The 24,254-nt window shown below is 35.9% G+C and overlaps 2 protein-coding genes across 5 annotated transcripts; both read left to right on the top strand.

Annotated features, from left to right (window-relative positions):
• Positions 1–922: 922 nt before the first annotated feature.
• LOC140799959 (uncharacterized) lies at positions 923–6,966 on the top strand. Of its 2 annotated transcripts, none has more exons than XM_073154549.1 (4): positions 923–1,077; positions 1,304–1,427; positions 2,042–2,242; positions 6,675–6,966. In XM_073154549.1, exons 2-4 carry the CDS (start codon positions 1,317–1,319, stop codon positions 6,708–6,710), a joined length of 348 nt encoding a protein of 115 aa, XP_073010650.1. In that variant the 5' UTR covers positions 923–1,077; positions 1,304–1,316; the 3' UTR covers positions 6,711–6,966. The 2 variants fall into 2 exon arrangements, with proteins under 2 accessions (XP_073010650.1, XP_073010652.1); XM_073154551.1 differs by having other exon boundaries at positions 972–1,171.
• Positions 6,967–9,530: 2,564 nt separating this feature from the next.
• On the top strand, positions 9,531–24,203 carry LOC140799678 (uncharacterized). Of its 3 annotated transcripts, none has more exons than XM_073154098.1 (11): positions 9,531–9,701; positions 9,812–9,919; positions 10,014–10,304; positions 10,437–16,120; positions 16,794–17,649; positions 17,778–18,466; positions 20,623–20,752; positions 21,180–21,261; positions 21,353–21,465; positions 22,423–22,525; positions 23,673–24,203. In XM_073154098.1, exons 4-9 carry the CDS (start codon positions 10,442–10,444, stop codon positions 21,450–21,452), a joined length of 7,536 nt encoding a protein of 2,511 aa, XP_073010199.1. In that variant the 5' UTR covers positions 9,531–9,701; positions 9,812–9,919; positions 10,014–10,304; positions 10,437–10,441; the 3' UTR covers positions 21,453–21,465; positions 22,423–22,525; positions 23,673–24,203. The 3 variants fall into 3 exon arrangements, with proteins under 3 accessions (XP_073010199.1, XP_073010197.1, XP_073010198.1); XM_073154096.1 differs by having other exon boundaries at positions 9,538–9,701; positions 10,448–16,120; XM_073154097.1 differs by having other exon boundaries at positions 9,538–9,727; positions 10,448–16,120.
• Positions 24,204–24,254: the final 51 nt, after the last annotated feature.

Here is a 24,254-nt window from a genome sequence, read left to right as displayed (position 1 = left end):
CGTTTGAGATCAGATTAAGTTTAAATCAAAATCATTATATTGATTTTTCTTTATATCGTATGTTCAAAATTGACTATTAATAAAAAGTTAACGACTTAATAAAAAAATTTAATATTAAGATACTTGATTGTTCAACATTTAATTCGAAAAAAGAATATATTTGTGGGTTATTAGGTACTAATTTTTTGATAAAATTAATTGCATACTGAATCTAATAACTTGTTTACCAAATCATATAATATTCTCTTATAGGTAAGAGGAGTTTTTGACCAAACTAGCTCTCTTTTTTATATTTTTAACCAAAATAGAATATATCTCAAATTTATTATCAAATGTGGTCTAATTTACTGTAGCCGTAATAAAAACGTTAATCAGTTTAACATTTTTATCCTTGGTTTCAACATTTAATTCAAAAAAAGAAGAATATATTTGTGGGTTATTGAGTACGGATTTTTAAACAGAGTTAATTACATACTGAATCCAATAGCCAATTTACCAAATCATGTAATGTTCTCCCATAGGAGTTTTTGACCAAACTATTGCTCTTTTTTATTTTTCTAACCAAAATAGACTATCTCTCAGACTTATTACCAAACAGGGTCTAATCTACTGTAGCCGTAATAAAAACGCTAATCAATTAAGCATTTTTATCCTTAGATAATTTTTTTAACGGCTGAAATATTAAGTTAAAAAAATTTATTTACATAAAATGCTAAACTAATTAATATTTTAGAACAAGACAAAAATGTTAAATTAATTAGCATTTTTACTTAGAGATAAAATACTGATTAGTTTAGCATTTTTATTAGGATTATAATAAATTAGTTGAGAAGTAGTATACTTGGATGAAAATAAATTTGAACACGGTTAGTTTGGTCAAAAACTCCAGGTATGTAAGGAACCCTTGGCCAAGGAATATCCCAAAGAAAGAAGATCAAAAAAAAAGGAAGACCCCTCTCTCACCGTACCAAGCCCGAAGCCCTAAATCTAATCCCCGCGGCGATCTCCTTCTCTCGAGACGAAGGCTGAGATGGCGGGTGGCATTCTCGGGGACGAAGGGTGGTGACGAAGGGAAAGGTAACTCTGTCTCTGTCTCTGTCTCGATGGCTTCTTCGACAGAGGCTGCAAACTGAGTGGAGAAGGGGAGTGACACTGAGGGAGAGAAGACCTAGTAATCATTGGTTTTTACGTTTCTTAACAACCATAGCATCAAAATAAATTAGATAAAATAATAAGTGGACTTACTTGGCCATCCCTTGTCGTTTCTTTCCTCGCTCTTCTTCGCTTCTGCTCCACTTATCAGGTTACGAGAGATCATGCCGACTCTTAATTTGAGCACCAACCTGCCGGTGGATGCCGTGGTTGCCTCTGACATCCTCAAGGACTGCACCAAGGCGCTCGCCAAGATCATAGGCAAGCCTGAATCCGTAAGGCCTCCATCTTAGTTTTTTCTTTGGAAGGGGCACGCATTCGAGATAACTGCCGTCAAGTTGTTTGATGAAATGAGATTTTTGGGGCCCGTCTGCTGATTCTTTGGCTTATTCCGTTGATTGGTTTTGATTTTAGAGCTTTTGAGCTTTGGAATAGTTCGCGTTATGTTTTCTTTTCGTTCGGTTTAGGATTGATGTACAAATATGTGGTGATTTAAAATTCTAATGAAAGTTATCATTTAGGTCAGTTACAAGTTACAACAAGAAATCTAATGAAAATTAGCATGAGTACTTGAAGACTTTGTTTTTTTTTTGATGTAATAGGTGAATCATATGGTTTATTCTTGAATACAGATAGCATCCACTTTCAAAATTAAATATTTTTTCGTTGTCATACGTCTAATTGAGTCTACTTAGTGTTAAAAATGTGAACTTTCTCCATGGAATAATGTTGCGCCAAAGTTTTCCCCACTTTAATGAAGTTGGATCCTGGAGTAGGGTTGTATTTCTGTGTTCTGAGATTTGCAAAAAATCTTTAAATCTTCCTCGAAGGATCATGATGTTTTCATTTGTGTAGTTTTTTGTATTCTCATGTTTGCTTCATTGTTCAGTATGTAATGATTTCACTTAACGGAGGGGTGCCTATGGCTTTTGCTGGAAGCGAAGAACCAGCTGCTTATGGAGAAGTCATATCCATTGGGGGACTCGGACCTAATGTTAATGGAAAGCTGAGTTCTGCTCTTGCTGAAATTCTTGAAACCAAGCTTTCAATAGATAGTTCCAGGTTCTATGTCAAATTTCATGATGTACAGGTAATCTAATGATCAAGTATCTTTAAACCACATTTTTCTTGTCATCTTCTTGATATTTTTTATTTACTTGTTCCACGTTTATGTATGTTGTTTTCTTATTTGCCTTCTTAATAAGACAATTAAGAATGATTAATTTTCTTCATTTAGTATTTTCAGATAATAGCATAGTGGTATGATGCACTTCCAAACTCATTTTTGCAGCCTTCATAATTATTACCAACTTACGTAGGTGCACATCTTGGCTTCTTCCATATCAGGCTCTATGTGATGCTAGTTTAGCAATAAGCTTGTAGATGATAGTAAATATGTAGAAGATTAGCCTATTGAACTAATTTGGAAGTTTTCGATGTTTCGACACGGTTCTTCTACCTAAGTCCTTATTTTGCAAATGCAATATCCAGTAGGGTAGGATTGGCAGCTGTAGTTTGGATTTTAATCTCCAGTGATGAAGCTCATGCATGTGACATGAATTAACACAAGTAAGTAGTTATGTAAAATGCTAGATTCAAGAAGGCTCCGACATCTTAATATGGATAATAATACAATCTTGCTTGGAGTTTTTGTTGTTGAGGTAATTAATCATTACATGTGATGCTTCTACTGTGGATATGAGCTAGGAGGTTAATGATTCATTGGCAATGTGATGTGTGGCCTAGGGATGAGAAAACATGATACCTAGATCCACACTAAGGAGAAAAGGTAGGGCCCATGTTAATCTCTTTATTTGCATCCAAGTATCATTTCTATACTAGCGTTGCTAAATAGATAGAAAAAATAGAATATAATCCACTAAGCTGCAGGAGAAAAGAAGATCAAACCGACCTAAATTGGAGGGACAAAGGAAGCATAATATCTATCACAAAAGAGATGAGGGGAGGGAGAAGAGGAAGAAGGAGAAGGGAAAAACTAAAAAAGAGATAAATATGGAATCCTCTAGAAAAATATTATTTCTTAAATTTTCATACTTTTTTTTTTGAAATTCCAATCACATCTATATATAGAGATGAAGAGATTACATCAAATCATAAAGATCTCAGATCTTTTCTAATATAATATATAACTAAACTAGGACTCTCTTAACTTAAAAATCAGTCAAATCCTAACTAGTTTATCTCAAAACAAACTAACAATTAAATTTCTTAGAGTTTTAGGAGTTCTAATTAAATTGGACACACTAAAAGTCTAAAATCAAAAATATTTTTTTAGATAAATATACATCCGAAATAAATAAAAATAAAAATATAATTCCTATCGGTGTGTTTTGAATGTAACCTCAAGCACAATGGTAGTAATTTTGGTGAATCAAGATTGCAAATGGACCTTCTATTTGTCCTACCAAGATTGATGTTGAAATTTCGTTTGAGTTCGAAGCAAAGAAATTTGGGATCTCAAGTGTATTATTAACAAATATTTTGTCATCCTTGACTTCCATCTTAGGGGTCACATTATAGAACTATAAAATTAGCTATCTGATTGCATATTTTTACTACTTACTTATTTATCACCTTCGTGGAAAGACCCTTTCCAAAAGAGGAGCCGAGGAGGTACAATTATCTCTTTTGCATGTTTATAAATTTCAACATTGTTTGATGAGTTTTCTGCATTGCATTCCTTTTGCATGACGCAAATATATAAATATTTGGTGCAAGTGCTAATGCCTCAATTCCTAGAAGTAGGACAAGTATCAAGAAAGCAAGAGCTAAGCCAACAATAATGCACACAGTCTACTCGTAATTGACATCCACGGACAAAAATAACAGTAGGTTTCCCTATTGAGAAATATAAGTTCCATTTGAGGTAGTTGTTTCTTGTTTCTTTTGAAGGTCAGCAGATGGCTGAGCATCGCTCATGTGAAATGGATCATCGTGACACCGCTAGTGTCCACTTTGGCACAATTGCAATATGATTGATCAATAGAACAATGATCAACTGTCTATAAACTGGTGGATTTCAGATCTAACAGGATCAATAGAAGGTGTAAAAGAGTAAAGTAGAGAGAAATAGACCAGAAAGGAGGTTTTGAGAAAACCGATTCGGCCAGTTCTAGATGTATCTCTTATTCAAAGTGAGGAGCATTGGGCAATGCCCTTGTTGATGCCCCATCTTATTTCTCTTTGGGCATAGATCAACACTCTTTCTCATTTTTTTCCTATATTGGCACCCTATATTTCATGCCATTTGGAATTTAGATTGATGTGGTATGTATAAATGTTGTAATGTGATGAATGAGAATGGTGTGTCAACTTGGTCGAGGATAAAGTGGCGTAGAACCAAGTAAGATCATAAGACCAGTAATTAGTGAGGATTATGTAAAGTTGTTGAACTATATAGAATAGATTGGTTGACAAAGTTTGAAAAGCAAAAATAGAGAAGTAATCAGATTCGACGTTGTCCGAAACTAAGGACTGTTGTGCCGATAGACTATTGGCCCACCTACCGACACACCCGTTGAAACACCACTAATATGTATGTGGGTTATTTATACATATTTTTAGTTTGAATATATATATGCTTACATTAGAGTCTTTTATCCTTAAATAATAATGTAAATAATCTACTTTGTTAAATATATAGCAATAGTCAAGGAGAAATATGATTCAACATATAAATGTCCCATTTTATCAATTAATTTCTAATTATGCTGAAATTTTAGTTAAAAATTGTAAAATTTGGATTTAAATCAACTAATATGGAGTTAATCCAACACGTTCCTACGTTGATTTTGACGCAACTCGAATGAATTGGACATTAATTTTTGATTTTTTGAGATTTGGGGTAAATCTAGGGGAAATCAGATTTTTTTTCCTTTGATTTCTATATTTTATAGAGCATTTTTTATAGATTTAGTACCAATATACGAGATATATGTAGAAAGACTTACAAATGATAGATCTAGCAAAATTCAAATAGACTTATAATTTGTATACTCCAAATTAATTTTTAAAGTGTGAAATAACGTAAATACTTAAGAGAACGAAATAGAATTTTACCTTTTAATGGGATTCGAAGGAAAAAAAATTTAATCTCTCTAAGGTCTCCTCTGTTTCTCCCCTCTTTCTCCTCTCTTCTTCTCTAATTTCTGCTTTCTATTTGGGAAGAGTGCTACCAGAGAGGCCCATTATGGATCTCTTTGAGTTGCCTTAACAAGTTTCACACAACACCCTTTGTGTGCCGCTTGATACTCGTGTTGATCAGCATGACATAGGTTGGCACGGCGGCACAACACCATGCCAGGTGCCAATATCTCATTGCCATGGCCATCCTTGTCCAGAACTCTAGATTGTATTTCTATATCTTGAGGTAACAATAGAACTTTTCAATGTGATTCTGATAGGTTGTGCTTCCTGGAAATTTTAGCAATGCAGAGGGATCATGATAAACCAATAGTCAAGAGTTAAAATATGTTTCCTCTTATTTATTTCAGCCCATGTAAGTCTTTTTTTCATGATACTTAGGAAAGTTTTCATGTTTATAGCCGGTTATTCTGGTTGAAGCACTCACCTTCAACCAGAATCTCAAGTGACAACTCTTTAATCCTGATTTAGGATCAGTTTCCTAAATCTCAAACACTCACTAGTTATTTGAAGAACAAGCCAATTATTTTACCTAACATGTAATACTGGCCATCCGAGAACAATCCATTGAGTCAAATTGTACAGGAGTTGGCATTTGGTACATCTATAACTCTGAGATTTAGGGTATCTTTCCTATTTGGCCGGACATTGTTGTAATTTTCTTTGTCCTCACTTGCTGTTCTCCAACTTGCAAATTCGAAATTTTGTCCCTTTGCAAGTGCAAGGGAAAGTACTAAAGTTGTCTTCACCCGTTTCTTAATAGCTCAAGTTTTTGGGAAGGACTAGACAAGAAGGGAGATAGATACATGCTTGGGACCCTAGAAATTGAGAGTCATAACTCTTGAATAATCTATTATATATATATATAGTATTTAGTCGGTATCTAGAAAGGAGAGCACTTATGAGAGTAAGTATGCTTACATCATTTGCACTATAATTTAGATTGGTAGAAACCAAAGATACCTGTGCTGGGACTGTGGCACAAGGGTTGTTGCACGACACTCCTCTATCCTCCTACGGATCCCTCTGTCTGTCGCCTTCGCCTTGCATGCCCTAGCTAGAAGATGAAGGAAAAAATTGACTCAAACAGGTCAACAACAACAACGACAGCGGGAAAGCAACTAGTGACCTGTATGACAACCCTTGATAGAAAGCTCGTGCAATGAGCCGACATTTAAAATTCTTTACTCAAGTTTTATTACGGTAGTTCTTACTTGCAAAATGTACTATTTTACTATTTACTTTTGTTGTTGCAAGTGTTTCTCTTCCATTCTTTCCAATATTTCACAATTTAATTGAACTTTGTCCAGTTATATTCACATATTCTAATTGCACCTTTTCCTTTATAAACATTACAGGGATCCTATGTTGGCTTCAATGGCTCCACATTTTAACATGCACTCATTCCAGAGATTCATCGAGCAAAGATCTGGGAGATGTGAAAGCAATAATCTGCCTGCACTCATCTCCCTTTCTATAGTGTCCACATTCCTGCACCTATATGGAGTGATATCATATGTATGCTTGCACTATATTAATTTAATTGAGCTGAACATCAGTTTAATATCTAGAAATCTCAGCAGACACATTTCATTGTTACTGAGCTATATATAATTGATGTAACTTTGTGATGGATGTGATCATCATGTAGTCTCTTTCTTATGCATGCTACTTTGCTTAGGCACTCAAGGCTTTCACTGCACACAGACAAATTTAAATGAATTTAAGTTGAAATAAGAAATATGAAGGAGAAAAGGTATGATATATAACTCATTCCACAATTGTGTATCCTTCCACTTGTAAATTTTTTTAATTTTCTATTTCTCGTTTTTCCTAGGTTTATCTCCTGCACATTTCTTGAAGTGCTGGCTAGGTTATTCTGGCTTTTGCTCTTACAAAGAATTTGCAACTCCATCTGAGAATTGAGATGAACCTCTTAAATATCTTGGTAAGAAATGCCTCTTTGTTCTCCTCTGTACTTGTGAAAATACACTTTGATTCTAGCATCAATATAGCAAATCATGCATCACATGATGGATTCTTATGTGTAAAATTGCGAACTATATTACATATTTGCAATGGAACCTGAGAAAAGATTAGCTGTTAGGTCTTTGAATCCATGTACCTTGTATGGAATTTAGGGTACTACTATACTGTTGAGTTGTTCCTAGTGACAGTTCTTTGTCTATAGTTGCAGTTATATTCAGGCAACACATCCACTAAAAAAGTGACAATAACTAGGCATCTGGTTGCTAGCAGGGGATGAGACCAAGGAGCAATCTCAAAGCTTCTTGCAGTTTAATTATATCTAAATTTTCGATGTGCAGTAATGAACAATAATATATATGTAAATTGTGTAAATAAAATGTTTATCGGTTATATAACATATACACGTTTAGTTTTATATGCCAAATTGAAAAACCTAATGAAATCAAACTACAAAATCTCCAACAATCTCATGTCATTGTAGAATCAAGAGGGAAAGAAACCTTTCATCCACAATTCATATTTCCTACAAGTGTCATACTTCTTGAATTAGTTCTGCACCTATATGATGGTATACTTCAGAAAGCTACACTATTATCTTTGTGGTTGTTGCTGAGTTTTTTTTACTAAACTAGACTCATATATATATATATATATTTTTTTTTTTTTACTGAAATTGATTGCTATTTAATTTATTATCAAATAAGGTCTAATTCACTATAGCTCTAATGAAAATATTGAACTGATTAGCGTTTTTATTGCCAAACATTTTTGTATACATAAACCGCTGATCAAATTAGTATTTTTGTCTAGGAAAAAAATGCTGATCTATTCAATATTTTTATTAGGGCTATAGTAAATTAGACTGCATTTGATAATAAGTTTGAATTTTAATTTCATTTCCGTAAAAAAAATTTAGTACAAAGGCTAGTTTGCCCAAAAAACTCTTTGTTGCCTGCTTAAATTTTTTAACCATCTTTGTGAGCAAATCTAGATCATACTAATCCATTATATAAACATTCATCATAGAAGGTTTGTGAAGTAGGACTGCAATAAGTATTGAAAAGAAACATTGCCAATGAGATGCTGATAAACTCATAAAATATCCCTTGTACTAAAATATAAGAGCATTTCTAAGGCCTTTTTTCGCATTATGAATAGAGTGAAATAGGAATAACAAAATCTAATAGATCATATTCCCTTTTAAATCCCACTGCACTAGGCTCTATTTTTAATTTGGTAATTATTAAATAATATAAAATTTATATACTATATTAAAATTAATTAATAAATATTAGTAATATTAATTTATTTTTAATAAGAAAATAATATTTGTTAAGTTAAAAATAAAAATATTAAAATAATTTAATATTAAACTCATTTTGAAGGTCTTGGTAACCTCTTCAAAGCTCCAAAGTTAATTACTTTTGTTAAAAATTAATTAGTAAAATTAACTATAAACTAAGTTTAAATAATTAGTGTATAATATAAATAAAAATTTATAAAAAGATGGTATACCTTGGAGGATAACTTTGGCATTTAAATTTTTTTTTTTCTCATGGCTCCAAATGCCTAATATAGAGCCCTATCGAAACGAATTAAGTTCTAAATTTAGAGATTTGGAGGCCGTTGTAGATGCTCTAAAATACCAACATAAACTTAGAGAAAGAAAATATAAGAAAGCTATAATAAGCTTTTCAAATATTATTATTAGAATGTATAATAAGCTTAATAACTGTGCTATTTAATTCAAATTTCTCTCACATGCATATAAAATGATGATGTGATGTGTGGTACGAATGAAACTTAGAAAAGAAGAAATATAATATAATTTTAAAATTTTGTATATAACACCCGGTGTTTTAATGAAATTATGATTACCCTCTATATTTTTACCATTTATGCAAACAACTTAATTAAACTTCTGAATTAATTTAACTGTACTAAGGATTATAAAAATACCTTCAACTAAGTCATACTAAGAATATTTTAGTTATTTTAAAAATAAAAGTATTTCTGTTATTTTAAAAATAAAATATTTATACTTAATGCATAGGGATCAATTTATAAATAGTAAAATTATAGAGCGTAAATCGTAATTAAGTTAAACAAAAAAAGCAAAAAAAGATAACGTAGGGGCGTAGACCGTAATAAATAGATAACGAAGGGTGCGAATTGAAACATCCCATAGCATGTAAATATTCGAATAAATTTCAAAAAAGCCCCTCTCCGCCTGCTCTCGATCTTGAGGGGGAAGCAACCGACAGCCCCACGCCACCAACTTGAAGAAGAAAGGGGCAAAAATTGGAAGGAGAAAAAAAAAAGGTTTTTATTTCAAAAAATTTCCACTAGACTACAACTTCCAGGTCTCGATCTCCTCCGACGGATTCGAAATCCAGGCTCGTTCGATCTTCCCTTCTTCATCGTAGTATTCAATTCCTGTTCTTCTTGAGAATAGGGTTTCTTTCGGTTTTGTAATTCTTCTCGATATATTCTTCGATTTGATTAGGATTTGATGCCATCGGAGCTTGTTTGATCTCTCGCGCGCGGTTCCGGATCTGATCCGATGGATAAAAACAAGAACCGAACTGATCTCCTCGCCGCCGGGCGCAAAAAGGTGTTTTAAAAAAAATTAAAAATCTTCCTTTCTTTGTTTTCGTGGCAACCGATTTTACTGATATTTTTGTTTGAATATTTGGCCCGATTGTTAGCTTCAACAATTTAGGAAGAAGAAGGATAACAAAGGTAGCAGCGTTAGCCAAGGGAAATCCGCGAGCAAGAAGGTTGGGAAGGACGGGGGCGCCAGTGAGCCGGTCAAGATTCCCGATCCGGAAGCTACGAGCTCTATTGATCCGGATGATCACGTGGATTCGGCATCGGTTCCTTCTGTTGGAGATGTTGATGGAGGAGTCTCGGAAGATCTGGAGGATCAGGAAGAGGTTTCAATGGAGATCTCAATTGACGGTGGAGGCTCAAGATCTGAAATTGAGAAAGATCAGCAGGTAGACACTATAGTTTGTGATATAGGGGATAGGTTTTCATTTGTTATCATTGTATTGTTACAGAGCACATCTGTGGCTTTTGAGGGGTGGGGTTAAGGGTGTATAATTTGTATCTCACTTGTTGCTGGGTAGGAGCTATGCAGGAAGCTAAACAATCTGGACTGGAGCAATTTGACAGTGGCGATTTGCAAGTTGAGATGGCTATAGTGGATAATAGAAGTGTCGATACTGATATGTTGGAGGGAGCTGTGGTTGCTGAATCCAGGTCAGGACTTGAAGAGGCTCCATGTGTGGGTGAATTTTTGGATCCCACAGGAGAGAGTAATGAGAGAGAATCAAGTCTTCTAAGTTCTGGTGAGATCTTGGAAGCGGGGTGTGTAGACAGAGAGATGAGAGAGGATAGGGGGATTACTGATCTGAATGGTCAGGAGTCAGGGAAAGATGGGACGGAAGAAGGAACTGCAGATTGTGGAAGTCAGAAATCTGTGGTGTCTGGAGAGTCAAGTGGGATTTGTGCTCCATCCAGATCATCTCATGTGATGGACATGAATGTCATTCGGGAGTATACAACTATGCAGGAGATGGACAAGGAGGTTTCTGACGAGCATGCTTACAACAATTATAGTGAGGAAAATGAGGAAGCGTCAATTTCTCCAAAAGTTACTTCTGATAAGAGACTTGAAGAAGAACTGGAAGATGTCGCTTTGAAACAAGTTTCGGATGATGTCATAGGAGGAGTAGCATCAGGAAGTGTTAATGAGGAAAGCATTGTACCACAACTTCTTCTTAAAGATTTGGGGGGTGATAAGACCGAGTCTAGTGGGGAACTTCTGGCAGCAGTGGATGTATTATTGCCACAGGAGAAGGTTGAATTGGTCGAAGAAGATAATCCTGTACTTCGATGGAACTCGAAAGAACTGTTTTATTCGATGGGGACTTTGCATATGCTAACCAGAGATGTAAAGGAAGGTCTATTTGCTGATGGACTTGAGAGCATCAGAAGGCATGTTTACCTATCAAATCTCTCAAGAGATCTTCTTGAGTTACAGCTAGATGAACAAACAGATATGGACATGAAGCTTATCCAACATTCTTCTGATGAAGTGTGGAAGCTCCAGGAATTAGTTAAAGAAACGGAAGAGAGCAAGGAAGTGATCAGTGAGGAGCTTGCATGCTGTAGGTCCAAGCTCCGAGATGTGACTACTGCGAAGGAGGAAGTGGAGAGCAACTTTGCCTCTGTAAAGGAGGAAATTGTGGTATACGGTAATAGATGTCAGAAGTTGCAGTGTGAACTGGAACACTGCCAGGAGGAATTGAAACATTCTTCTGCTGAATTAGCCAATTGCAGGGCGTCACTGGAAGCTTTTCAGGAGAAGAATCTCAGTGTAACAAGAAGACTAATGTCCGAGGAGGAGTTAAGGATGAAACTTGAAGAGGAGAAGGAATTTCTCTCCTGTGAAAATCTGAAACTTTCTTCTGAGTTGTTGGAACAGAAAGAGAGATTGCTTCGCGCATTTGATAAGCACAAGCAGCTTGAGTCAAACATAAGGGAAACAGGAACATGCTTTGAGAATTTTGTGGAGCAGCTCATTGAGGAAAACTTGTATCTGTCTAACAGCTTAGCTGTACACAAAGGTAAAATAAAAGAGTTGGATGATGAGTATACTGTATTGCCAATTGAAAGAGAATCATATCAAGATAATACTTCTCATCTGGAGAATTTAGCTACAGATATTACAGTCGAAGATTCTCATAAAACAATCCAAAATTTAGTGGTTTCTTGCCATCCGCCAGATTTTTCGCTGCAGAATGTTGATGAAAAATATTCTGGCAACTTGCATGTTCTCCAAGTTCTGAAGGGCCATCTGGAGGAGGCCAAAGGTATATTGCATGAACTTGAAAAGTCGATTCACAGAATGCACTCTCACTCTATCTCCGTAGGTAGGTCAAGTGGACGAGCCTCATCTTCTGGAATATCAAAACTTATCCAAGCCTTTGAGTCAAAAGCAAATCAGATTGACAGTACATCGGAGGAGGAGGTACCGTTGACTGAGGGTGGGTTGGTCGATGAATCATACACATTAACTGGAGAGCAAACATGCCATCTTGAGTGTATGTTGAAGCAGATGGAGTTGGATGTGGAAAAGGCTGAAATATATCTGATCGAAGAATATAGTAGAAGAGAATTTCATAAGAAGTTTGAGATGGAGTATGAAATGCAGGGAAAACATAATGAGAGCTCTCAGGGAAAGATTGATGAACTCATCCGCTTGCTGTGCAACTATGAAGATAGGATTAATGTTCTACAAAACCAGTTCAATTCTATACAACAAGTTGCTGATAATGAGGCAGAAAGGCTCTTAAACCAAGTAGAGCTGCTGCAGGAGGAAGTCAATGACAGGATGTCTGTTCTCAAGCATGAAAAGAATTCTGTGATGGAGGTAATTGTTAAGGCAATTGAGAAGCTCAACTTATCTACTGGACTTCTTCTTCCGAATGAATCACCTAATGAGTTAGATTTTGACTCACATGTTTTGACTTCAATGGATTTTGTCACAAAGTCAATTCAGAGCCTTCATGAGAAACTAGGTTCTGCTAATCTGATTCAAAGTACCCTTAGTTCTTCCTTGACAGAGGTAAACAAAGAATTAACTGATGTGCAAGGAAGGAAGAAGCTGGCTGTTCAGCTTATGAAGAAAATGTACAACACCATTGGGGAACTTCTGCCTGACTTCTACCATCCTCTACATGAATCTGAAATTAACGAGGATGGTGAGGAAGGCATACTACTTTTGTTTAGTCATTATGAACTGCTTCTTAAGCATTTGAAGAATCTGCTGGATGATCGGCTTGATTTATTGTCAAAAAATAACGAGCTAGAGTCAAAGTTGTTGGGCAAAAGTAAAGAAGCTGAAGAGCTGGAAATGAGGTGTGATACTTTCACAAAGAATATAAATGACCTTTGCCAGCTCAAGGAGGACAATGAATCAATTTTAATGAGCAAAAATCTAGCTTTTGAAGAGTTGCACAAGAGATGTTTTGTCTTGTGGGAGAAACTGGAATATCACAATCTGCACAATGCTTCAAGTGTCTTCCTTGGGTCGGCTGGAAATAGTGAACCTTTTGCAAAATCTGGCTGCATAGAGACTGAGTTCTTCATTTCCTTATTACCACGTATGGAGGCATCAGTTGCTTTACATCTTCAAAAATATGAGGAAGCAGTTGAGGAGATTAATTTATCAAAGAAATGCTTATCTGAAGTTAATATTTTACCAGAAATTTCAGCCAGCAAGTGGTCTTTGCCCTTGCCTAGCTTGCTTGGGAATGAATTTTTCCCTATGTTGAATGATCTGCAGGATAGAGTGGACATGCTAAGCGGGTCAAAAGTACAGCTTGAAACTGAAATACAAGTCCTCAAAGGGTGTCTCAAAATGATGGAGGAGACTCTTGAAGCTTCTCGTTCTGCATTAAATCTGAAAACATCTGAACTCGAGCAATCAGAGCTGAGGATTTCCGCTGTCAAAGAGAAGCTCAGCATTGCCGTTGCAAAGGGTAAGGGATTAATTGTGCAGCGCGACGGTCTTAAGCAATCTTTGATGGAAAAATCCAATGAACTTGAGAAGTGCTCACAGGAATTGCAGAGAAAAGAAGCACTGCTTAAAGAAGTTGAGCAAAAGCTGAAATCCTATACAGAAGTGGATCGTATTGAGGCATTGGAGTCTGAGCTCTCTTATATTCGAAACTCTGCTACTGCATTGAGAGATTCGTTTCTTCTTAAAGACTCTATTCTGCAGAGGATTGAAGAAGTACTAGAAGACTTAGATTTGCCAGAGCATTTCCATTCCAGAGACATTGTAGAGAAAGTCGAGTTTCTGTCTAAAATAGCTGGCGAGAGTTCTATTGCTGTTGACTTTGATCATAAATCTTCTGTTGGGGGACCATTTTCTGATTCACGTACTGTCGTCATGGATGCCTGGAAAGATGGCCTTCAGAATCCAGGATTTGATGAATTGAAGAGCAAATATGATGAGCTTCAAAGAAAGTTCTATAGTTTGGCTGAGCATAATGATATGTTGGAGCAGTCCCTAGTAGAGAGAAATTACCTTGTGCAAAAATGGGAAGAGGCTCTGAACAGAATTAACATGCCCTCACAGGTTGGTACATTGGAGCCGGAATATAGAATTGAATGGTTGGGAAACTCACTTGCCGAGGTCCAGCGTGAAAGAGATGGATTGCAGTTGAAGATTGACAACCTTGAGGAGTCATCTGAGATGCTCATAGTTGATTTAGAAGAATCGCACAAAAAAATATCTGAACTAAGTGCAGAGGTTGTGGCTATCAAAGCTGAAAAAGATTTCTTCTCCGAGAGCTTGGATAAACTGAGGTTTGAATATCTTGGACTCTCAGAGAGAGCTGTTCAAGATGGGATGTACCGAGATGCCTTGCGAAAAGAAGTAGCTGACATGGAGGAAAAAATGGTTGAGAAAACCAAGGAGCACAAGTATTACCATGATATGGAAAATGAGATCTATAAACTAGTGGATGTAATTAATAATGTGTTACCGAGTGATGGTTCTAACACCTTATCTGGTCATAGTGCTATTGAGTATTTGGAAGAAATTTTAAGAAAGCTACTAGAGAAATATGCAGCCGCTATTTCAGAGAGATCTATTAGCTGCAGTACTGAAAAGGAGCTTCTTTCACAAGAGAGCAATTTGTCTGTAGATAAATGTACATTAGAAGCTAGTACAGATGAGAAGGAGACAGAATTGATCACTTTAAAGCACGAATTAGGTGAGGCTTGCCAAAATCTGGCCTTATTGAAAGAGGAGAGGGATGCGGCTGTGGAGAAGTACCAATCATTAATGGTGGAAGAAGAGGCCATAGTTAGACAAAGGAACTTATTGCAGGAGGAGAAGACTCTTGACATGCAAAAGTATGAATCATTGGTGGCAGAACTAGAGTCAGTGATTAAACAGAGGGATGCGTTGCAGGAACAATTAACTCAGGAGGAGCACAAATCTGCTTCGGTGAGAGATAAATTAAATGTTGCTGTTAGGAAAGGTAAGGGGCTGGTGCAACAGAGAGATAGCCTGAAGCAAGCCATGGAGGAGATGAATTCTGTGATAGAGAACCTTAGAATTGAGCATAAGCAGTACATAGAAGCCTTAGATTCTGAGAAATTAGTGCTGATGAAGCGATTGACAGAGACCGAGGAGAGCTTGCAGGATAGTAATAAGTTCTTGAGAAGTTTATTGACTGCTTTGCATGGTATAGATACAAGTCAACCTATTGATATAGCTGATTCTGTGGGGAAGATTGAAGAAATGAGAAAACTCAGTTGTGATTTGCGCTCGGCAGTAATTTCTTCAGAAAATGAAGCAAAGAAATCAAAACAATCAGCTGAGTTGCTTTTAGCTGAGTTAAATGAAGTTCAGGAAAGGGCTGATATCCTTCAGGAGGAACTGGCTAGGGCAGAAGATGCACTAACAGAATCTTCTAACCAAACAGATTTCTTGGAGGCTGCAAGAGCTGATGCTGTTCATCATCTTGAAAATTTTATCTCTGTTCACTCTCAGGAAAGAAAGAAGCAAATAGACAATTTACTGGAGTTAAACTCTGCCATTGGTAAACTGAAGAAATTCGGCTTTGAGTTTTCTAGTTCTCTTGCTAATATCTTTACACGGGATGTGGACATCATCTGCCATATCGAGTCCATCATGGATTCTTTATGCAAGCAGATAGATGGTGCAAATATGGCCAACATACCTGTTATTTCATCTAACTATCTTCCAGTTAGTAATACAATGAACCAGGTAATTTTAATGCCAAATGAAACTTCCATGCAATATTTGCACTTCCATTACTGGATTTTTCTTAAGTAGTTCTTCAGTTCTTCATTTCTGTATATCTTGTAGTTTAGAAATCATTGACCATGTATTGCATTTTCGACTGGAAACCTTTTCCTTTTTTCTTTTAATTATGATTTTATCTTTTACAGTTTTTTTTTGTTACATGATTATAGAACTGGCTTCTTCATCTGTTTTATCAGCACAGTAAGTTTCTTCTTAGTTTAACTTAACTTACTACATTCATCATTTACTCAGAGATATATAATCTTATGACCAAAAGCTCATGTTTGAGAATCAACCATAGATAGTTATCTTGAGATTTGTAGCTATGCTTTTTCTGTTATTCCTTCAGCTGAATTTGAGGTGAATTTTTCTTCCCATGTCTGTACTATATTTGAAGGAAGAAAATAAGACTTAAATGGACCTGATACTTGAATTTTGAATATTTTTTTCAACAAAACGACAAAATGTTCTCTCCTATAAATTTGCTAACTGTTACGAGCATTTTTCTTTTACAAAGTTACTTAGTTTATTCTCTTCTCATTCTGTATAGCATGTGTTGAAGTTCCTTTTTCCTCAATTTAAGTTGGTTGTGTCATCTCTGTCTCTTTAACTCATCTTTGGAATGCTTTTTCAGAAGAACTATGTCAAGGACACTCCTTCTGAACTTAAAGTGCATGATGGAAGTTCTATTTCTGAGCATCTTGCCGTTGTTTGCCGTGCTGTATTTGACTGCTTAATGGAATATAATGGATTGAAAAGGGGCATTGACGAGCATGCCTTTTCAATTGAAGAGCAAGCCGTCCGCTTGTTGAAAATTGTGGGGACCGTACAAAGAAAATATGCTTCTCAAAATGAACAGTTGGAATCTTTAAAAGGTTCTGTAACTGGCTTGGAATTGGAGATGCAAGAAAAAGGTAATGAAATTTGTTCAATGTGTAAAAATTTATCTTTGCTCTATGAAGCATGCAGCAAGTCACTTGCTGAGGCTGAGAGAACATGTTACCATGTACGAGAGTTCGACCAACAAGAAGCTGGTGCAGCCTTGAAGTTGTCAGGTTATATCAATGGGCAGGGACATCCTTGGCATACATTTCCAGTAACAGAAGAAGATGTCAGGTCGATGGCTGACAAGTTAGGTGCAACCATAAAGGGTATGAGCAATAAAAGTGAGGATAATTCAAGGGAACTTAAAGAAACTGTGTTGGAGTTGCAGAGGGAATTGCAGGAAAAGGATATACAAATGAACAGAAACTATGCAGAGCTTATATCTCAGATAAGAGCTGCTGAAACTGTTGCAAAGCAATCATCTGTTGATCTTGACATTGCAAAATCGAAAATTAATGATCTGGAGAAGCAGGTTGATATGATGGAGAACAATAAGAAATTGTTAGAGCTAAGAATAGGTGAACTGAAAGATAATGAAGCCTCATCAAATGAGTTACAAGAGAAAATAAAACATCTGACTGATTTATTAACTGTCAAAGAGCAAGGTAATTTATTGGAGCCATGCCTTGAAATTCTGAGTTTGTAACCACAGTACTTTGTACAATTGTATTGATGTTAGTCCTTTTTCACTTACATTTCTTTGACCTTCATTGTTGTATTTTGATGTTCACAGAAATTGAATCCCTCATGCAAGCACTTGATGAAGAAGAAAAAGAGATGGAAGATTTTGACAGCAAAAATAAGGAACTGGAGAATTTAGTTGAGGAAAAAACTTTTGCATTGAAGAGTCTTGAAGCTTCTCGAGCAAAGGCTGTAGAAAAGCTTTCAACTATGGTAAGCAAGTTTGATGAGTTACATGATCTGTCAGAGAGTCTACTTGCAGAGGTGGAAAACCTTCAGTCACAATTGCAAGAGCGGGATTCAGAAGTTTCATTCTTGCGTCACGAAGTAACAAAGAGTACTGATGATCTTTTCGTCTCACAGGAGACTAACAAGAAGTATTCATCTGAGATACAGGATTTGATGAACTGGTTGGATACCACAATTTTGCGCTTTGGAGTGCATCATAAATACGTGGATGATTATGATTCCAGTCAAATTCATGTACAGATGGATGTCTTGGATAAGAAAATGAGAGCTGTTTTCTCTGAGTTAGATGATCTACAAGTAACTGTTCAGAGCAAAGATGCTTTGCTGCAGATTGAAAGGCGCAAAGTGGAAGAGCTATTATGCAAATCTGAAGTTCTTGAGAATTCTCTGAATGAGAAGAAAGCTCAGATAGAACTACTACAACAAGTCAGGAATTTTAGTGGCCAGCCTACCAGTATGAGCTCCGTAGGATCTGTGGAGATTGAAAATATGGTAATATTTGTATTTCTCCGGACGTCTACTTGGTTCTTTCTATTTTATTTTCTTAATAGTTCTCAAGTTAGTATTTTAAACTTTTATCAATAGTGCTAGACAATATTTCAAGCACAGATCCTAGTTTTGGCCGATCTTGATCTGGATTGGCCAAAATGGATTGGATCGACCATGCCCAAAATCAGTGTATTCAATGGTTTTGAGTTGGAATCATTCTTATCGGATCGAAACCAACCCGAAATGGGCCGAAACCAGCTTAATATGATGAACTTATTACTAGGTCGGATTTGACCCGGATATAAACCCAAGTAATAAGTTTCTATTCTCTCACACTCAAAATCCTCTGCTTCATTACGTCTCAATCCAATGATGATGACGAGCGACCGAGTGACAACAAGTAATTTTTCGGTCAGAGGCCTCCAGCGAGTAGTTCTTTGTTGAGGTGTTTCTCTTCCTCTCCCTCTCCCTCTCCGTTCGCATCTCCATTTCTCCTCGCTGTTGTAGCAATTCTATCTTTGCTGCTACACTAGCCAAGAAAGAGAGAGGGAGAGAGAAGAGAGAGGGAGAGGGAGAGCGAGGAGGAGTGAGGGTAGGAGTGAGTGAGAGGAAAGCCCGTTGTGGGAGGGAGACGTGGCAAATAGGGAGGAGAGTGAGAGAGGGAGGGGGATTTTTTATTTGTCAGAGAGAGAGAGAGAGAGAGAGATGAAGAAATTAAGAGAGTAGTTTTTTTTTCTAAATATTTTATATGGAACTATCTATCTAAGTTTTAGAATTTTTATGTATTATAAAACAAATTTAGAATTTTAACATTAAAAAATAGTTTGATACTAAAATCCAATATTGGTGGCTAATACGACCGATACATACCGGTTTTTTGGGCGATCGATCCTGATCCTAATTTTGGAACCTTGATTTTAAGATCTTTGTTTTGCGTATATAGGATTCATGTTGTCTTCCTGACTCGATCTAACAAGTTGACATTGACTAGCATGTATGCATTTATTTGGCTGCAGATCCTTCTCAAGAGATGCTCATCTTTCTTGTTTCTCATTAAATTATAAAAATATATCAAATGTATTTTGGTATTTTTTTTTAATTAGTAAAATGATGTAATAACTGACCAGGAGAAAATATTTGAAGAAAGCTGGTTATAATTCATTTGCAGATTGTAAACATATAAATTGGTGATACATCTAGAAACATCACATCCTTTTGTAAATTCTTCTTGCTAGCCAAGTATGAATTGCTAACTATATATGATTCCTGAGTGATTGAATCATCTGTAAAACTATCATCTGAATGACTGAGAAACAGCTTGCTGGTAGGTATTTGGGCAGTTTTGGTAGCTGTCTAACTTTGAGTTAGGGGTTAAATAATGGTAGAAAGAAGGATCAAACTCTAGGTTTATGGATTAGGGTTTATAGGCTTTGGAATCAAGGTTTAAATGTGAGAAAGTAAAGAAGTGAGGAGAGAAGAATAGATTAGACATAGGGTTAACTATCAGACTCATTGATTGCTCTACCTCAGGCCGTCGACATCAATGCTCTACTGAAATAGATATTGCGGAAAACCAGCTATATCTTTGGCTTTCCAGAATTGCATGCTGGAGGGTTGGCCTTATGCTGGTTGATACACCACATGGAGAAGAAAGAGAGGTACACTTTTACCTTTTTTTCTTTCCTTGAAAGGAAAACAATAACTATTGATACAAGAGACCTCCATCTTGTTTTCAATAAAGGGTGGGCGAGAACTCGTCATTCAGTTTGAAATTTCTAGTTTGAATAGGTCAAAAGAGATTTTATGATTTATCGATATTACTTTAAATTGAGCCTAAAATAAGTCCAGATACTAAAGTTACGAAAATACTAAAAAATGTTCCAAACATATGGTGAAAAACATAAAAAAGGACTCCAATAGCTTAATTCTATCTAGATTTGATATAATATGCATCAAAACCAACTAATATGTCTCGTTTGAACTTCAAAAATATGCAGCACATGACTTACTTTGAAAATTCATCTTTTGTAATATCATTTGACATTGAAGCATTTTTCTCTTGGGAAACTTGCCTTCAGCTAAACTCTGATACTTAGACATCACTTTATATCTTAGTTTCATATTGATCTTTACTTCTTTTTGACTTCTTTTGGATACAGAAAGACAAAGCCCCAGCTGCAGTGGTAACTCACGTCCGTAGTGGACGTAAAGTCAACAACGACCAAGTTGCTATAGCTATAGATGTTGAAAAGAATGATAGCGTTTTGGATGATGAAGATGATGACAAAGGTGAGCTTAGGGCCTGATTTGTTGTATGATGAAGAAAATTGTAATCACCTGATCTGTATCCATATGGAGGAGAGGAGGTTATTACTGTTCATCTCTTATCACCATTGTGCTGAAAGGATAGGATAGGATAAGATAGATAACCTTTTGATGAAAACTAACAAAATTTTTGCTTACCCGACGAAACGGAGAGAAGAAAAAGGTGAGAGCTTTTAAACTTTTGTTTTGCACGCCTCCGTGTCCTTACGTTAAACCTAACCCTTTAGAGGCAAAAAGAAACTTATCACACACACTGAATTTATAAGTGGGGTTTGTCATTCAGCCAAATGAACCCTTAGTTCTTTTTTAGTTGGCTAGTATCTGCCAATTCCAAATGCTCGTTCTCTTAGTGATGAGTAATTATTGACATTTTTATTGTATTGTTTTGAAGCACATGGTTTCAAGTCACTCACTATGTCGCGCCTTGTACCAAGAGCTATTCGGCCTATAACAGATAGGATTGATGGAATATGGTAGGCATCATTTAAGATATTCTATTTTTTATTATCTGATTAACTTTAATCAGTTTTATGAAAACAAACTTTTCCTTGTTATTTTTCCCAGGGTTTCAGCTGATCGATTGCTTATGAGGCAGCCTTCCTTACGGCTTGGTTTCTTGATATATTGGATCACATTGCATGCATTACTTGCCACTCTAATTTAAAGCAGCTTAACGAGTAAGTGGTGAAACTCTTAGGCTTATCTCTTCCTTAAATACATTAACAAAACTTTTTAAGGTTATTTCATATTGACAAATAAGTTCTCTCGACTCTGACATAGTTCATACAAACTTTTACCAGAATAGAGTACAAATGATTACAATAGTTCAAAACTGTCATCTTAAAAGATCATAATAGTGCTATTAAATCATCATCTCAAATGGTGTATATTAAATGTATATGGAAAATATGTTCTTAGTAATGCATGGAATGAGTAAAAGATTGTAGCAGCAAGAAGACTTGCATATGCTTATATGGAAAATATGTTCTTAATAATGCATGGAATGGGTAAAAGATTGTAGCAGCAAGAAGACTTGCATATGCTGACAAGTTTATGTAACAATGCTTACTTTGAATGTTTAAACATCTATTTGTGAAGCAAGTTTTGATATATGAAGTTGTATCTACAAAATAAATTTAGTATCATCTAGTAGCAGCAAGACCACTTGCAGTATTTCTTTTGAAATACTACTTGTAGAACTTAGCAAATACATTACATTTACATAATGTTTATATGTAAAGCATGCTTTTATGATTACGCATGAAATTCTTGTAGTTGTAAATAGAAGCTTGGCCACTTGCTGCTAGTCCACATTAATATCATCTCAATGCATAAAAAGATCAAGAGGATGATACGTTGGATATTGATGAAAACTCTATCCTTACTTTCCACCGAGCCAATCTTGATCACCACTTGATTTCTCTGTTTCTCCTTTACTGAGTTTACTGATGATTGTAGAATCAAATGTTTCATCTTTAGAAACAATACTGAATCTTGATGGCAGGTGTGTGATAACCAGGTCTGAAAATACAACATATGTAGTATAACCTTTTATTTCTTCCTAATGTTTTATATCTGCTCATCTGTTTTGCAAATTGTATGCCTCTCTTACCAGTTGATTATGACTTCTGCAGGTGTGGTATTAGGGTATTCTTTTGCTGAGCCACTTTGTGCCATTTTGTTAAAGCAGGGGGTTTCAGCTTTAATTTTTATTCATCACCAAAGTTGCAAAGCCAGGTTATATTGTGTTCTTTATGCTCCATAGTTGTATTATGCTCAATCAGATATTTTTTCTCCTCATATTATCTTACTTATTGTTGATTTTTTCCTGTATTATTACTTTTTCCATTTGATGAGTTCCAATATTTGATGCTTTTGGTTAGTATGTTCTGATTACGAACTAGCTGTGCAAGAATATAAAAGCTCTTCGTAGTTGTTGGCAGAATTGTTTTATTTACGCACAGAAGTACTTGGCAGATGTATGATAAGAGCAACAACTTGATATAAGAGAATACAAAAGACAACATAAAAAAGAATTGGGGCTTAAGCCGACATTTTCATTTGTATTGACTTCTTAGATTGTCCAAGATGGTGGGAGTACCTAACATAACAAAGGTACAAGAGGCGGCTTGCCGATATTTCATATTAACCATCAAGTACATATAATGCACTTTGAACTTTTAAGCCATACTAATTAATAACATTGTCAGAACCACTTTGTTGAAGACTTTGATGTGGCTGAATTTCTTCATCTTATTTTCTTCAGTAGGTTTCTTAAGTGGTGTTGAGAATGGTACGTTGTTGTAATCATTCTACAGGAAAGGGAGGCTATATTAACAAAAAAGCTGAGGGAATCTCTGATGACTTAATTATATAAAAGGAAAGAAGAACAGATGTTTAGAACACTGGACTTGCCCTAGACTGATGGGCGCCAATTTGTTTCTTCTTATATTCCATCTCTCATCTTTCTTCTGGTTCCTTTCACATTGATAATTGAGGAATATATGCTGTTTGTTCCAGACCTAGTTCTACCCTTTTAAAAGAGAAGTCAAACAGGTCTTAATATTAGATAACATTCTTCTCAACAAAAAAAGTGGAAAAAGAGAAGAGATAAAATTATTGTACCATTGAGCCTAGGACAGGAGAAGCAATTATCTCGGTTTGCAGATAATTGGTAATGCATGTGAATGATAGAACAATTACCTGTTTTCTTTTCTGTCACCTATACATTTATATCGATTGGGTCTATGTAATTGTTACTCAGAAAAGATTCAGCCTACTTAAGGAGCTCCTGTTTTAAAATAGTCTGTTCAGTTTATGCCATGAGACCTGCCAGTGTTTCTCTGACTCTGCTGATTGATGGTGTTTTTATCATGATTTGCAGTTCCCTCAGAGTGCCTTGGAGAGGCAGTCTCACTTCTCCCAAGTGCAGCAGCAGGGTTGCAAACTGCCAGATTTTCATAGCGTTTAATTTTTTCTTTACAACATCAAGCACAGTTGGGCAATCATACCAATTATTTTGGCCATTACAAGCAGCTGGAATTTCATACTTGAATCTTCTTTCTCTACATGTTGCAGTTCCAGCTTGCCTTGGTTTGATCAAATAAAGCATGCGTCGATCTTCGGCTCAGAGAACCACACTAAGAATGTGGTGCAGCATCCCTTGTACATTATTATCCCCCCCTTTTTTTTCTTTTTAGTTCCTCATTGTTCTACAAAGATGAAAGCATCAGTTGATATTATCTGATTATAATGAAGAAAATATACACAAATAGTGGGGAATATCTTTCTAGCTTCTACTTGATCTCTTAAATGCTGCTCATGTTTTGTGAATTAGGAAGAATCTTGTGGACAGTATTAAGTAGTCCTTGACAGTGATATATAATTCAGTGATAGCCCCACTTGAAAGTTCTTACTGCTGTTGATCTTTACCCCCGAATGTGCACTTCAGATAGTACTATTTCCG

The sequence above is a fragment of the Typha latifolia genome, chromosome 13, assembly GCF_019914945.1.
Source record: "Typha latifolia isolate L0001 chromosome 13, TyphaL0001v2, whole genome shotgun sequence".
NCBI classification, from domain to species: domain Eukaryota; kingdom Viridiplantae; phylum Streptophyta; class Magnoliopsida; order Poales; family Typhaceae; genus Typha; species Typha latifolia.
This window is presented reverse-complemented; position numbering and strand designations above follow the sequence as displayed.